Source organism: Prionailurus viverrinus, chromosome B3, assembly GCF_022837055.1.
Source record: "Prionailurus viverrinus isolate Anna chromosome B3, UM_Priviv_1.0, whole genome shotgun sequence".
Lineage (NCBI taxonomy): Eukaryota > Metazoa > Chordata > Mammalia > Carnivora > Felidae > Prionailurus > Prionailurus viverrinus.
The window spans coordinates 2,203,963-2,219,998 of record NC_062566.1 but is presented as its reverse complement, the minus strand read 5'-3'; the positions used below and the strand labels follow the sequence as shown (position 1 = coordinate 2,219,998).

Genomic DNA, 16,036 nt, shown 5'->3' with positions numbered 1-16,036 from the left:
ACATCGGAGAAAAGTCCCTGAGGAGAGGAGCAAGGGGCTGCTTGGTAGGTCTCTGGCATTTTCCAGACTTCCTATGGTGTGAAGGAAACGTGCCTCATGCATTCGTCTCTGTCCCCCCAGCAGGGCCACACAGACAACCCTTCCATCCCTCAGGTGACCAACGTATGTGGCATGAATGACAGATTGTGATGGAAAGAAGGGTCACCCAAAAGGGTTCCTCAGAGTCCTGTCCCTGCCCACCCCTCCCCCAGGCATTCCTGGGATGGCAGCCCAGGAGCCCCCCCCCCCCCCCCCCCCCCCGCTGATGGTGACTGAGCCAACAGCGACACCTGCTGGGCCATCAGATTCTGACCCAGCAGAGAACCCGGGGCGTCATCCCAGCTTCCCAAAGCCCCCGGAAGCTCCGTTCATGTCTTTAGTTCCAGATCCTCCACCCCCTCCCCCTCCAGGGCTGCCTCTCTCCTCCCCAAGGAGCATCTGTGATGCAGACACTTCTCAAACCAAAATTGAATGCTCCCACACCGGAGAGGAGGGCAGGGTGGGCCCCAGCACAGGACCCTCCCGCAGGAGAGCTCAAGGGAAATCGTCGGGCACGTGTCAGGGAGTGCCAGTCACAGGCCTCCGCAGCGTGACTGCACACCCTCTAACCAACGGTGCTCATCTAGGCTGCACATTAGAAGCATCTGGGAGCTTCTGAATGCCTGAAGACCAGGCTGACGCCCAGGTGATTTCAGTGCACAGCCAAGGCTGACAACCACTGCTCTGGCCGACCTCTTAGAAATTTAATGGGGTCTTTTGAGGGTCTGTGCACGGTCCACTTGGAGTCAAGAGCCCAATTGTGCAGGGAATGCCTTTATGATGTGATTGTCACATATCTGTATACTTGGCGTGACAGTTCTCCAGCAGAAAAGGAAGGTTTTTCTGATGCACATGAAGTCATTGTTGAGGCCAGCAGGAGGGCTCCGGGGGTCCCGGACTCTCACTTTTCTCCTGCATCATTAACCTGCCCATCCCTGAGCCTCCTCAAGAGCTCTCTGGGTGGGCATCCTTCCCCTGGCTTGAAGCAGGCCCCTGAATTGTGCACGAAAGCTTGGAGCATTCTTCATCCTAAACACACAAGGTTCTTGAATTTGACGTTGGCGACAGGTCTGGATTTCATCAGGGAGGTTGGCTAACTCATTTCATTTCTCAGGGATTCTGACAGGGATCTCCAGAGAGGAAGAGGCAACTGGAGGTATGCATACATAGAGTAAGAGATTTACTAGAAGGACTTGGCTCACATGATTACAGAGGTATCAGGCAAGCTGGGGGCCCAGGAGAACCAGGGTGTCGTTGTAGCCTGACTCTGAAGACTCGAGACCCGGGAAGAGCCACTGTCTGGGTTCAAGTCTGAAGGCGGTTTGAAGGTCATCAGGGAAGAGGAATTCTCTCTCTCTCCTGGGGGAGGTTCAGCCTTTTTTGTTTTATTTGTACCATCAACTGATTGGATGAGGCCCACCCGTATTAACAGGCCAATCTGCTTTAGTCTACCAACTTAAATGCTCATCTCGCCCAAGAACACCCTCACAGACACACCCAGAATAACATTTGAAGACATACCTGAGGACCCCAGGGCCCAGTCAGGCTGATATAAAATCAACCATCACAGGGATCCTTCCAGATCAGCCTTTGCAGATTAGAAGATGGGAGGTTGCCTAGAAAAGACAGGAGGTTTCCAGCCTGCCACCTGCAATGAAACCGAGAAACCTGTGAAGGCTTTGTGACGAGAGGATTCTTGCAGAAGGCATCCCTCCAACCACATGTAGCCTCTTTATCTTGATGTGATTTCAGATCCCTGCACGTGGAATTTATCACCTTGCGTCCTATGCCCACGTGACCCTCAACCTCACTGTAGCTGAACCTAACTCCTCTGCCTCCCTTCTTCCAGGTGAACTATGACCACTTTACTCTTGGTGTTTGTGACTCTGAGGGTCATTACAGCAGCCAGCGCAATAGAAGCTTCAGGTGAGGCCACTCCCGTGCGTGTCTCATGTATCCAGCAGGCACTGAAGACTGGATTCTGGGTACTGGGTCCCGAACTTAGTGCTGCTACTCCCAGGGTTATGATTTCCCCTTTCCTGGCCTTTTCCTGGCCTTTTCCTGGCCCTGGCTCTTTCCTATCGAACGAAGGCAAGGCTAACCACAAGGGACGAGGGCGACACGCGTGCGTCCAGGAGCCCTTGCTTGGGTACTGCTTCTCCCGGCTGCCCTCTAGGATGGACAGAGAGCATGAGGGGGAGAGCTCCTGGCAGGTGCCCATCTTCCCAGTCTCCCCTCTGTGGACCTTACCCCAAATTGCCACATACTGAGCTTGGGGTAGAGGCAGGATATAGATAAGCCAAAAGAGGAAATGCCAGCAAGGGAGGATCAACTGGGATATCAAAGAAGAGAAACTTGCTTGAGAAGCGGTCAGAAAGAAGCCGCCAACAAATCACACAGGTCTTTGTTTATCTAGGCAAGCCATCCTCAGAGAAGACCCACCTCCCCCCCCCCGCCGCCATGGTCTCTTACATGTGTCAGGCACTAGGTGGGTTTCTGGTCATCAGGCCCTAAACCAAATGAACAAACTATCCACTGACCCCAGGACGGGTTTGCCCCAAAGTGGGCTGTATCTCCCTTAGACCCAGGCCAGAGAGGCCCCTGGTCTGGGCCATGCACTGTAGAGGCCTTCCTCTGGCCCTCCTCCAGCCCCAGTGCTCCTTAAAGGATGAGGAATCTGTAGGGCCAATGAGACATGTCCACGCAGATCTATGCTCCCCCTTTAGACCACACTGGGTACCTAGGATGCCCCTAATTCCCTGCCCAAGTGGACCCAAGCCACTTCCAGAGACACATAGGTGTCTCCTCTGGGCCCATCCTCCTAGACGGGGGACCATTCCCCTGGTGTGAGCTACCCCAGGCCCATGGGAGGAGTCAAGGGGTGGCTGTTTGTATGGGGTATGGACGGAGCTGGGGCATGAGGGCTGGGGTAAGCACGGAGCCCTCACGGGGCAGAGATGTGGCAGAGAAGCCGGCCTCCTGCGTAGCCACCCAATCCAAAACTCCAAGGAATCCAAGAATTCTAAATGTGAGTCTGGCTTCTCCTTTTGAAAGGTATCATTGTCCAATAGCAAGATAGAACATATTTTATTTAACAATCTGTGGCCTTGATTTATAACTTTTAAATATTTATACACAGGCTCTATGGGTCTCCATCTGTACTCCTTCTCTGGGACCCACAGATACCCGGCCCCGGGCCGTAACCTGGGTGGTTTGTCCACACAGGCAAACCGGTTCCTAGGGTTGGTTGAGAGCTTTAAAAACTGCAGGGTTGGACACTGCTGTCACTCTTAGCTCTCCCCAGAGAACCGCCAGCGCTAAAACCATGCTGTGTTACGGGGCATGGGCTGAGCCCTCAGAGGGAGATTTTTGTGGAAGGACCTGGTGGTGGCTGCCCAGGACATCAGAAGGTTGGGTCTGGACCCCAAACATTCCTGGCACCCCCTTCCTTGCCCTGTTGTGTGTCTACCACCCACAAATATCTGGAGCATTTTTATTTTCAACCTGTAGGCTCTCCTGGAAAAAAAAGGGGGGGCCATAAGTGTATGACATGCCATGAAAGGTGCTATTTTTGCAAAAGCTGTTTCTTTCCCGTCCCAGGAGGATCATTTATTTCTGACAGGATTTGGTCAGGATTTTGGTCCCTACTAACACTCTCCATGAGTTTTTGTGGAGCTGATCATCCACCCCACCCACCCCGGTCTGATTCTTTGCAGACATATGTAAATGTCAGACCCCCCCCCCCCTCCGTTCCCCAACAGCAGAAGAGAATGCCTTATCCCTCAGCAAAGTCGGGACGGAGTCCAAAGTGGACCCCCTCAGCTGGGACACGCCTTTGAAGTTTTGCATTGGAGCTTTAAACATCGTGTGGATTTTTGTTTTCTTCCCCATAATAATTTTCCCTGCCCCAACATGATGTTTTCCCCCAAAAATCTTTGAGTCAAGCTGTCACTCCAGGAAGATGGTCCTGTTTGTCTTATGGCTTGGCATCCCCCGGGGTACCCCAGTTTGAGAAACAGAGAAGAGGCTGTCAGCTCTGGAGCTTTCCTTGCCCTCCTCTGCAGCCCTTTCCCAGCTCCATAGTTCCTGTCTCGTGGCACAGAGACCAGGGGGCTTGAGGAACGCTGCTCTGGAAAAGGCGTAACAACGCTTCCCGGGAATTCCCAATGGCACAGGAACGGCCCCCACCATAGATACGGACACGCTCACGGGCTTTTGTCATTTCCAAAATGACAGGGAGGCTGGGCGGTCCTCTCTCGGCACTAACAGCTCTGTCTCTCCCCCACAGACCCTGACAACTCGCTGAGTGTCAGCATCCCCGAACCGTCCCCCCTGCGGGTCCTCCTGGGGAGCTCCCTCACCATCCCCTGCTACTTCATCGACCCCATGCACCCCGTGACCACCGCCCCCTCCACCGCCCCCCTCTCCCCGAGAATCAAGTGGAGCCGCATTTCCAAGGAGAAGGAGGTAGTGTTGCTAGTGGCCACGGAAGGGCAGGTGCGGGTTAACAGTGCCTACCAAGACAAGGTCTCGCTGCCCAACTATCCGGCCATCCCCAGCGACGCCACCTTGGAAATCCAGAACCTGCGTTCCAATGACTCTGGGATGTACCGCTGTGAGGTCATGCACGGCATTGAGGACAGCGAGGCTACCCTGGAGGTCGTGGTGAAAGGTGAGGACCTCCCACGGGGATGCTGCTTCGCCTGGGGAAAGAGCCAGAACAGTATCCTCACAGCAGTGGACCCAGACAGGCTGGTTTTCAGATCCCAGCTGCCCCCCACCCCCAGCTTGCACCTCCCTCAGTCAAGTCAGTTAGCTTCAGCTGCTGCCCCTGTAACACGGTGCTGGTACTGTCATTCTCTCTGGACTTGGAGGGAATTAAACACGTCCTAGCCATAGTCACCTGTAAATGAAAGTTTGTGTTGCAGGATTCAGTGGACCTTGTGCTCCTCCCCATCTTACAGACTAGTAAACTGAGGTTAAGTGACCTGCCTGAAGTTTCCCTGGAAGTGACTCTTCACCCAGGTGTCTTTTCCCTCCCCCAGCCCCATTCTGTTCCAGAAGCCAAAGAAAAAGATGATGGCCCTTCTCTCGATGGTCCACAGGGAATGGTTGTGGCCTTTCGGTTGGCTTGAGGACAGGGCTCGCACTAGGATGCCCCTGGGCTGAGGATACATGGGGCTCTAAGTGTCGCCTCTCCCCAGAGAAAAGATGGGGTTCCAAGAAAAAATTAAAAGGAGGCAGATTTTAGTTGAATTCAAAGAACTTCCTGATTATCAGAACTATAGAAACTCAAAAAAGATACCTTGTGAGGTAGTGAGGTCCTGTTACCGGAGGTGTTTCAGCAAAGGCAAGAGGGCCACGTGCGAATGTGGAGAGGAGGTCTAGGCATCAGCTAGAGGCCCAGGGCAGATGTCCCTCGGGCCCCTTAGGGACCACGGCCACAACTCTTCCAGGTCTTTGATGTGGGAATGTGGAGAAGAGGTCTAGGCATCAGCTAGAGGCCCGGGGCAGATGTCCCTAAGGCCCCTTAGGGACTATGGCCAGAACTCTTCAAGGTCTTTGATGGCCGGAGGCCGTGCCTGACTTGCTGTCCTGCCCACGCGTGTCTTGCAGGCATCGTGTTCCATTACAGAGCTATCTCCACACGCTACACGCTGGACTTTGACAGAGCACAGCGGGCCTGCCTGCAGAACAGTGCCATCATCGCCACACCCGAACAGCTGCAGGCTGCCTACGAGGACGGCTTCCACCAGTGCGACGCCGGCTGGCTGGCCGACCAGACTGTCAGGTGAGCCCCCCGGGGCCACCCGCAGGGCGGGGTGGGCGATGGACCGGAACACCGACCGGCACGGAGCTGGTGCCAGCCCGACACCGTGGCGGGCCTCGGCGGGGGCTGGAGTAAGTGCCTTGGCCGACTGTGACAATACGTCTGTCGTTATGCAGAAACAGGCGGATTTGGGGCCGTTCGTTTATCCTGTGCGGTAAGATAGAATAAGGTCTCAGGTATTTTGTTTACAGAAAGCTCATCAGGTGCTTTTCTGGATAGCTCCAGTGCTACTGTGGAAATACTTTTATTAGCCGATAGGAATTCTAAAATAATACAGAACTTGCACAGAAGGCCTTTATGTGCCTTACTTTTAAAATGTTTTTAATGTTATTTATTTTTGAGAGGGAGAGAGAGAGCGTGCACGCAAGTGAGGGAGGGGCAGAGAGAGGGAGGGAGACAGAATCCGAAGCAGGCTCCAAGTTCTGAGCCGTCAGCACAGAGCCCGACGCGGGGCTCGAACCCACAAACTGTGAGATCATGACCTCAGCCGAAGTTGGACACTCAACTGACTGAGCCACCCAGGCGCCCCTGTGTGCCTTACTTTTAAAAAAAAAAAAGGGGGGGGGGGTTTATTGTACTCATTTGAATATACACTGTAATTTGCAAGACGGTAAATGTGCCCAGGGCAATCTGTCTCAGACATGCTCATGTGGGAGCTCTCAGGGAGCCAGGACATGTCCTGGGGTGTCTGGGGGTTCTGCTCGTGGAAATCCCATGGCACCACGACCGGTCCAAATCCTAGCAGCTTTGCCCTACACGATCATTTTCTCTGTGCAAATTACACATCATTCTCCTTTCTGCCCACATTCCCCTTTGGCATGATGTCTTCACTGGTCCTTTAAACTTTGGTGTTTCGGGGGCACCTGGGTGGCTCAGTCGGTTAAGCATCCGACTCTGGCTCGGGTCATGATCTCGCGGTCCGTGAGTTCAAGCCCCGCATCGGGCTCTGTGCTGATGGCTGGAGCCTGTTTCGGATTCCGTGTCTCCCTCTCTCTCTGACCCTGCCCTGTTCATGCTCTGTCTCTCTCTGTCTCAAAAATAAATAAACGTTAAAAAAAAAATTTTAACTTTGGTGTTTCGTGTATTTTTTTTAGCTGCTTTACTTTCTTTGTTGTTGTTTTTAATAATGCAAGACATATATAAATTAAGCTTTTTGGCACATTTTCCCCCCTACAAGTACAGCTGCTGAGGGATGGGTAGCCCAGCAGGACAGACAGAGCTCTGCCCTCGAGGGATCTCAGTCTGTGAGAGCGAGCCTGTTCAGGCGAGAGGAGACATCCATTCACGATGGATCCGAGCTCTCAACAGAAAAACCAGAACCGCAAAGCCTCCAGAGGAAAACAAAGGAAAACATCTTTGCAATCTTTGAGATTTTAGGACACAACACCCACTAAAAGGAAAACAAGACGAGACAGCAGCCTCGCGTAGTCCAAGAGCCCACATCCCCAGCTCACAAACAGCTGGGCTCAGACCACAGCTCTGACACTTAGCCGCTGTGTGACGTTGGACAAATCGCTTAATGTCTCTGGGCCCCAGTTTCTTCCAGGCTAAAATGGAGTCTTTATAGCACTTGCCTCATTAGGTTGACGTGAGACCCAGATGATACAAAGCAGGGGTCAGCAAGGGACAGCCCGTGGGCCGAATCCAACCAACCTCGTTTCTGTGTGTAAAGTTGTGTGGGAACCCTGTGGTGGTTTCACACCACGGTGGCAAGGTTGAGTGGTCAAGTTGAGACCCCAGAGGCTGCAAGCCCTAAAATATTTACCATCTAGCCTTTCTACAGAAGAGGTTTGCAGGCCCCTGATACAATGTGTTCAGTACTGATAAAGAATCGGTAAAGGGGGCTGCCTGTAGTCACCACAAACTGTGAAAACACGCATCTTGGTAAAGCTTGGGAAAAACTGTAAAAACAAGTGGTCCACGTACCCAGGGCAGATGCTGGCAAACACATCAGTGAGCCACTGTTTCCTCCCACGTCGGAGGGAGGGTACAAGGGCACAGGCCACAGGCCCCTTCTGTTTCCTGAATGTCACACCCCCACTCTGGGTTCCTGGCAGGTACCCCATCCACACTCCGAGGGAAGGCTGTTACGGGGACAAGGATGAGTTTCCGGGCGTGAGGACATACGGCATCCGAGACACCAATGAGACCTATGATGTGTACTGCTTCGCTGAAGACATGGAAGGTGAGGCCCCACCCCCGTCCCCAAAGCCCCTGCCAGTGCCCTTCTCCCCACTGACACTCGGGATCACACGGGCCTCCTCTGGGGCAGGGCTCTAGCCCAGCTGCAGCCCATACTCAACCCCTCTGCCATGCACAGGCAGAATGGGAAGGAGGGAAAGGGCCTGCAGGCCCCTCACTGTCCACTTGGGAAAGGGCCTCAGGGGCCCCAGGCACCTGCCAAATGTTTGGCACCGCTCCTGGGCCCGAGAATGCTTGTCTCTGCCTCTCCCCTGGGACCGCCCCTCCCAGCCAGGATGCCCCACCGCTCAGTGCTCGGACCAGCCCGTCACCGTCCCAAGGTCCACTGCACCAGCCCAGCCCGGCCCCCCTCACCAAGGACACCCCAGGCTGCTCCAGGGTGGGCCGAACAGAAACGTAGTTCCCAGGAGAGCTGGCTGCCCCCCACCCTCTCTCGGCTTCCCCGCTGCCGGCCCCTAGCCCCATCCAGGCAGTCTCCGTGGGCTGGTTCTGGAGGGCCCTGGAGGATAGCGGGAAGGGACCTGGAGTCTTTCTCTGCTTTGTAGAGGGTGCTGATTTTGGTCCCAGTCAGAGCTTCCCAAGTTACCCAGGCATGTGGATGACAGCTCTTCTCCCATCTGTACCCATCACCCCTTTGGACATTCCAGACCGCAGCCGCTGCCCCCAGCCCCAGCCCCACCCCAGCTCGCAGCTTCTCCCAGGAAAAGACCTGACAACCTGACTCATTGGAGGCAGGGACAGTCCCCCGCTTTCTCACCTCTGTGCTCCTTTTCCTCATTCTCATGCCTGGGCCCAAAGCCTGTTAAGGAACAAGCAGCTGTGTCCCCATTCTTGGGCACTGCCCATCAGAGCTGCCCCTGAACAGGGCCAGCCAGCACCTTCCCCGAGAACAGGTGCCCACCACGCACCCCTAACCCCCCTCACATAACTTTCTTAGGTTTTTGCAAATAGTAAAAAGAGCTCAGAGGCCCCCACTAATGCCCTTATAGATGCTGCAGGCTAGAGACCCCAGTTTGAGAACCACTGCTCTAAGGGTCAGAGTTCAATGCCTGCTCGTCCCATCAGAATGGGAAGTTTTGTAAAGGATTGCTTGCATGGGCAATGCTTAACTCGTAGGAGAGATGCCCCGGGAGGAGGATGTTCCACAACAGAGTGCGTGCAAGGATGATTTGGAGCAGGATTTGGGATCCTAGCAGCCACGTGGGTTGGCTGGGGATGCAGGGCAGGAGCGGGGAGGGGGATCCTCACTCCGCCGGCCCTGTCCTTCGCAGGCGAGGTCTTCTATGCCACATCTCCGGAGAAGTTCACCTTCCAGGAGGCAGCCAATGAGTGTCGGCGGCTGGGCGCCCGGCTGGCCACCACAGGCCAGCTCTACCTGGCCTGGCAGAGCGGCATGGACATGTGCAGTGCTGGCTGGCTGGCCGACCGCAGTGTGCGCTACCCCATCTCCAAAGCCCGGCCCAACTGCGGGGGCAACCTGCTGGGCGTGAGGACCGTCTACCTGCATGCCAACCAGACGGGCTACCCTGACCCCTCATCCCGCTACGACGCCATCTGCTACACAGGTGGGGCTGGGGGCCGGGAGGGGGGTCATGCCACGGAAATTGGGGTCCAGAGGAGGGGGGCTTGGAATGGGGGTTTGTTTCTACTCCTTCTCAAGGGGCCACAGGGTGCCTGAACTTCATGTTTCAGCAATCCCGCCCCTTTCTTTCTTCCTTCCTTCCTTCCTTCCTTCCTTCCTTTCTTTCTTTCTTTCTTTCTTTCCTGAGAGGGAGAAAGAACAAAAGAGCGAGAGGAGGAGAGACGCAGAGGATCCAATGCGGGGCTCCAACTCACAAACTGTGAGATCATGACCTGAGCTGAAGTCGGAATCTTAACCCACTGAGCCACCCAGGGGCCCCAGCAACTCCCGTTTTCACTAGCTCCTGGAAGAGTCACGTAGAACCACTGTAGGCACCAGCATCCAGCCCTGTCTCATCGTCGGCTCAGAATAGGGTTAAAAGCACGAGCTTTAGAGTCTGCGTTTTCTCAGATTTGAATCACAGCCCTGCCAACGTTTACTGTGAGGCCGGGGAAAGCCTCGCCTTCCCCATCTGTCTGAGGGGAAGGTGGCGGGGCCCTGACCTGGAACCATGCCGCACAGGCGGGCACTGTTACCCACCCTCTTAAATCAAATGTGCTTAAAAAGACGGGCTTTTTAAAGACACACACTTAAAATGTGCTTTAAAAGACGCACACTTAAAAAGAGTGCGGGGGGAGAGGTTTGACAGGCAATTTATTTTGAAAATTTAGACTAAAACCTTTAAAAATGAGATTTTTCTCTTATAGTCCACACAGTCTAGGTTAGAATCACAACCCCATGCTAATTCTTAGAGGGGGAAAAAACACCCAGTAATATGGGGCTGCATCACTTTACGACAAAATTGATGACGGTGCGATGGCATAGCTCACTTCACGTTTGACCGTCATAGCTGGTCTTACATGAAGATGGCTATTTTTGCAAAAGTAATGAGGATTTCCCCCAAAGCCTCTCTTAACCTTTCAGTATCCTTAACAGCTTTTTCAAAGTGGTAGCACCCTTGTGGATTTCATCTTTCTTAAATTAGGGGCTGGTCGTTTCTGCCAGACCCTCGTTTGCTCATGACAGAGACACGCAGGTGCCTTATGTCACTTTTATCCGTTTCGTGAGCTCCCACGTCTTTGGCAAGGTTTTCCAGTTCCACTTTGTAACTGATTTACAACGTCCTATTGACTAGTTACAACGTCAGATGGTCAACAAGGCACCTGGACGATAGGTAAGGAGGCAATGGGTGTTGATCAAGAACAGATCCTGGAGCTGGACTGGTTTTCTGAGCGGTGAGCTGCTTGGTCAATATCTCGTGCTATGATGATGTTGCGTTCTTTTGCAACATGGAAAGGCCTCCTAGAATGAGCGCGCGCAGAGTTGAAGCCGCCCGCAAAGGGTCCGGCAAGGTGCCGAGGCACCGTGAGTTTTCCTCCTCCGGTGGGGGAAGCCGGTGGATCCGATGCCCGTCTCCCTCAAGCCAGCCCCAGGCTGAGCCCCTAAAGCCGGTCTTTCCCCCTGCCCCAGGTGAAGACTTTGTGGACATCCCAGAAAACTTCTTCGGGGTGGGTGGTGAGGAGGACATCACCATCCAGACGGTGACCTGGCCTGATGTGGAGCTGCCTCTGCCCCGAAACGTCACCGAGGGTGAAGCCCGAGGCAACGTGATCCTTACTGTGAAACCCATCTTTGACGTCTCCCCCACTATCCCGGAGCCCGAGGAGCCCTTCACGTTTGTCCCCGAAGTAGGGGCCACTGCCTTCCCTGAGGCTGAGAACAGGACTGGAGAGGCCACCAGGCCCTGGGGTGTCCCCGAGGAGTCCACGCCTGGCCTGGCTTTCACCGCCTTCACCAGCGAGGACCATGTGGTGCAGGTGACCGCAGTCCCAGGCGCCACCGAGGTTCCCGGGCGGCCACGATTGCCAGGGGGTAAGTGCCCGCCCCTCAGGGGGCCGCGTGGGGGCTAGGGGCAGGTGGAAAGAACTTGGCCTTAGGGATGTACCTTCAGCTTAACTTGAGACCTGGGCCAGGGCTTTCTCCTGTCAGACTCGGTTCTCCTTCTTGGTAAAAAAGGGGGATGGGCCAGAGCGGTGACCTCCACGCTTTTTTGCCACAGAGCATTTCCTTCGAATGAAGTTATAGGTAGAAACCAGACTATGTGTCAAGCCCGTAAAGATGCCACATGGGTCTAGGTGAAGTCGAATAAAGAACTGGGCCTCTTTTGTCCAGGGGTCCTTCTTGCCCCATCAGGCACCCCCAAAGAACAGAGCCACTTGAGACCTTCTACAAAGGTGACCCCAGGGCTTCTCACAGCGCTGGCCTTCCAGGACAGGGGTCAGCAAACCAAGTTCCGGCGGCCAAATCCAGCTTGCCACCTGTTTTTAAATGTTTTTTCAATGTTTTTTTATTGTATTACTTTGAGAGAGAGAGAGAGAGAGAGAGAGCAGGGGAGGGGAGGGGCAGAGAGAGAGGGAGACACAGAATCCAAAGCAGGCTCTAGGCTCTGAGCTGTCAGCACAGAGCCTGATGCGGGGCTCGAACTCCTAGACCGGGAGATCATGACCTGAGCCAAAGTCAGACACTTAACCAACTGAGCCATCCAGGCGCCCCGCCACCTATTTTTATAAGGCCCACAAACTAAAGATAGTTTTATAGTTTTAGATAGTCGGGGCACAAAGTCAAAATAAGAATAATACTCTAATATTCTGTGACATATAACGAAAATTATATAGCATTCAAGATTTAATGTCCACAAATAACGTTTGATTGGACCAAAGCCACACCTATTTGTCCACATGATGTCTGTGGCTAATTTAGGACTGTCATGGCAGAGTTGAATAGTTGTGACAGAAACCACTGAAGCCATGAAGAGTGAAATGTGTCCTGTCTGGCCCTTTCCAGAAAATGTCGGCCAACCCCTGATCTAGGATGATGGTGTTCCAGGTGTTTAAGGAATGTCTGGAGACTTTGGATGTCATGTCACGTAGAGCTCAGCTGTTCCCCATACTCCAATCCAAGAACCAGAAGGACATTCTGGGGTGGCTTAACTAAGGGCCTTGGTGGTGTCCCCTCCTGGGGGAAGAGCAAATAGTCACTGTCTTCCACCATCACACACATGATGCCACCAAGCAGGATTTCAGCCTGAATTGCCCAGAGAAATACAATATGTTGGGAAGGAGAAATTGTTTGGAAGTTCCGGGGGTAACGCCAGCGATGGCCAGGTCTGAGGGTTGGCCCGGGACTGGGAAGAGCCCCACTGGCCACCATGTGAGAAGGCGCCAATGGACGGATGGGCACCTGCCACAGGACAGAGGATGTGGGATTTGCAGCTGTGATATAACCTGGCCGATCACCCAGGGAAGTGTCAAAAGCAAATGTGTGTGCAGCTGGATACAACAGGGAAGGCTGAGTAAATGGGGGGCTCAAGGACGGGGCCCCTTTGGGCACCTGGCCAAAGCCATGAGGACACTCCCCAGAATGTGCCCGGTGCACACCCACAAAAACTCTCACAGCCGCTTTCAGAGAGGCCGCCCACACCCCGGCCCCTGGGCCAAGTGGAAGAAATGCTAACGGTTGATGTATTCCTTAGCCTTTTCTGTATTTTCCGAATGTTCTGTAATGAACGTGTATTCTTTCTGTCATGAGAAAAAAAATGAGTTTGTTTTAAAGAGTAAAGGGACAAGTGAGCAGTCTGGGAGTGAGGGGCCCAAAGAGGAAGGTTGGGGACACCCAGGGCAGAAGAGTCATCAGAGGCTTGCTCAGGGAGATGGAGTTCAGGAGCAGCTTGAACAAGCAGAGGGAACCAGCTTGGTTGAGAAGAGGATCAGAAGCAGGAAAGGAAGGAGGGGGTGAAGGGAAGTCACTCCTCAAGGAGCCAGCGCTCCCTCCACGCCCTCAAAGCCATGAGGACCCGCCCCATGGGCACCGGCATGGTGGAATCCAGTCCCTGCCCTGAGCCTACCTCGTCTCTCCTTCTCTCCCTCCCCTCCCCACCCAGGGGTTGTGTTCCACTACCGGCCAGGCTCTGCCCGCTACGCCCTGACGTTTGCGGAGGCTCAGCAGGCCTGCCTGCGCACCGGGGCAGTGATCGCCTCCCCGGAGCAGCTCCAGGCCGCCTATGAAGCAGGCTACGAGCAGTGTGATGCTGGCTGGCTGCAAGACCAGACTGTCAGGTGAGGGATGAGCCCAGCCCCGCTTCCAGCCCAGAACCGTGAGGGGTCGGGCTTGGGGAGCCAGAACCTGTCACGGCACCCAGTGCACAGTGGGCACCCAATACACTGTGCAATAATGAATGAATTCATGACTCCATGGCCGCTCCCCTAATTTCTCTCCCAGAACGAAGGCATATTATCCTGAGTCGGTGGCGAAGGGCCCCAGGTGACATTAAGTCCTTGGTCATTTACCCCCAAGGAACAGGGAGGGAGAATCTCTCCTCGAGGCCCCCCGCCCGGGTCCCCTCCAGCTTGACCCAATACCCTTCTATACAACCGGCTCTCTCCTGAAGCCAGGAATCCCCCCAGGGGCCTCCAGACCCTTTCCTCAGCCACACGGGGAGCTTGCCACATAAGGGGACTGCTGTCACTGACAGTGCACCCTGCCAGAGTCCCAAGAGGCCTGCCAGCCTCACCCCGGGCCCTGCCTCTCCCGGCCCCTGGAATAGGCTTTCAGGTGCCCCTCCTGCCCTCCTTTGCAGATACCCCATCGTGAGCCCACGAACCCCATGTGTGGGTGATAAAGACAGCAGCCCGGGAGTCAGGACCTACGGCGTCCGGCCACCGTCCGAAACCTATGATGTCTACTGCTACGTGGACAGGCTCGAGGGTACAAGCCACATTCTCGCATTTGGGGCCCCAGCCAGGCAGGGGGCTGGTGGAGAGACACAAAGAGGAGGAGGAATTACCATCCCCCCGGCTCTCTTCCCACCCAGGGGCAGAAAGGCCGGCCCAGCCCCTCTCTCGGGCCAAGTTCCTTCTCTCCCTCCGGAATGGTTCATGTGGGTCCCCCAGGATTGCAGGCGAGGTCTCCACCATCTGCCTCTCGGAGAATCTCAGTGCCCTGGAACAAATGAAAGCCTCTGAGAAGTCCTGCAATAGAAAAACCTCTTTAACTTTGCTTAGCCAAGTGCCCAAGCTTAGTCAACCACAGACATTTTATTTTGTTGGCATTTCACGTCTTTTCGTTTCAATTATAATCATCAAATTACTATCCCATAAAACCCAATTTTGGAAATGCTGGCATTATTCTGGAAAGATTTTGGTATAGCCACTCACCTGTTTTGGGGACCTGGGGCAGGTTACTTAACCTCTCTGGGCCTCAGTTTCTTCATCTATAAAATAGGGCTGATTGTGCCTCATATCAGAGATTTCTTTGAGTATTAAATGAAATATGTATGAGAAGGGCCCGGTACAGTAGGTGTCCACTAAATGTGAACCTCCTCCCCCCAATTCAGACAAGCAGCTGGGTACAGTTCTGGGTGCGGGGACCGAAACCCCAAGAGTGGCTACAGGACCCACCCCTCCCCTCGAGGAGCCCCCAGGGTGGGGGTGGGGGTTGCAGGTCCACAGCATTCGGGTGCTCCATGCTTAAGTGCTGTGGTGTAGGGAGCACAGGGGGTCGGAGGGAAGGTGCCCAAGGGAATGCCTCTCTTAGCAGAGGAGGGGGGTGCCCAAGTGTGACGGGGCAGTCTAGAAAACAGAGAAGGAGGGAGGCTGTTTCCATGTAGAGTGACCAACTGGCTTCAATTCTCTTGCCCCGGCCCCTGGGTGAGCTGAGGCTGCCCTGGCTGTGGACATGAGGGTCACACCTGCACCTGCCTCTGCCCCCAGGGGAGGTGTTCTTTGTCACACGCCCGGAGCAGTTCACCTTCGAGGAGGCCCTGGCATTCTGTGAATCCCACAACGCCACACTGGCCTCCACGGGCCAGCTCTACGCCGCCTGGAGCCGGGGCCTGGACAAGTGCTATGCTGGCTGGCTGTCCGACGGCAGCCTCCGCTACCCCATCGTCACCCCGAGGCCCTCCTGTGGCGGAGACAAGCCAGGCGTGAGAACGGTCTACCTTTACCCCAACCAGACAGGCCTCCCAGACCCACTGTCCCGGCATCATGCCTTCTGCTTCCGAGGTACGTGTTCTCACCTCTCCTCCAGCCTCCCTTCTGCCTGGGGGTGACTCCTCTGGCTTCACCCCTTCACACCTTCACTCCTGCCCGCTGTCCCTATCCATCAGAGCAAGGAGGGAAAAGTCAGTCCCTCTGGGGCAGGGCCAGCTCCGGAGCTAGCATGATCTTGAGCGTTGACCCCAAGGCAAGTACATCCTTCTCAAGTTCCTCTGAGACAGGCAGAGAGAGGCGAGTGAAAGCTTGGGC

General features: G+C 54.7%; 1 protein-coding gene across 3 annotated transcripts in view; it reads left to right on the top strand.

Annotated features, from left to right (window-relative positions):
* The window catches only part of ACAN (aggrecan), a 67,895-nt gene that overhangs the window by 26,705 nt on the left and 25,154 nt on the right, over positions 1–16,036 (top strand). For all 3 annotated transcript variants that reach the window (XM_047860967.1, XM_047860968.1, XM_047860966.1), the window contains exons 2-10: positions 1,928–2,004; positions 4,367–4,750; positions 5,695–5,869; positions 7,966–8,093; positions 9,382–9,675; positions 11,202–11,603; positions 13,672–13,846; positions 14,368–14,495; positions 15,500–15,793. In XM_047860967.1, the coding sequence (XP_047716923.1) occupies positions 1,935–2,004; positions 4,367–4,750; positions 5,695–5,869; positions 7,966–8,093; positions 9,382–9,675; positions 11,202–11,603; positions 13,672–13,846; positions 14,368–14,495; positions 15,500–15,793 (2,050 nt within the window). In that variant the 5' untranslated portion in view covers positions 1,928–1,934. The remainder of the gene's footprint in view (positions 1–1,927; positions 2,005–4,366; positions 4,751–5,694; positions 5,870–7,965; positions 8,094–9,381; positions 9,676–11,201; positions 11,604–13,671; positions 13,847–14,367; positions 14,496–15,499; positions 15,794–16,036) is intronic.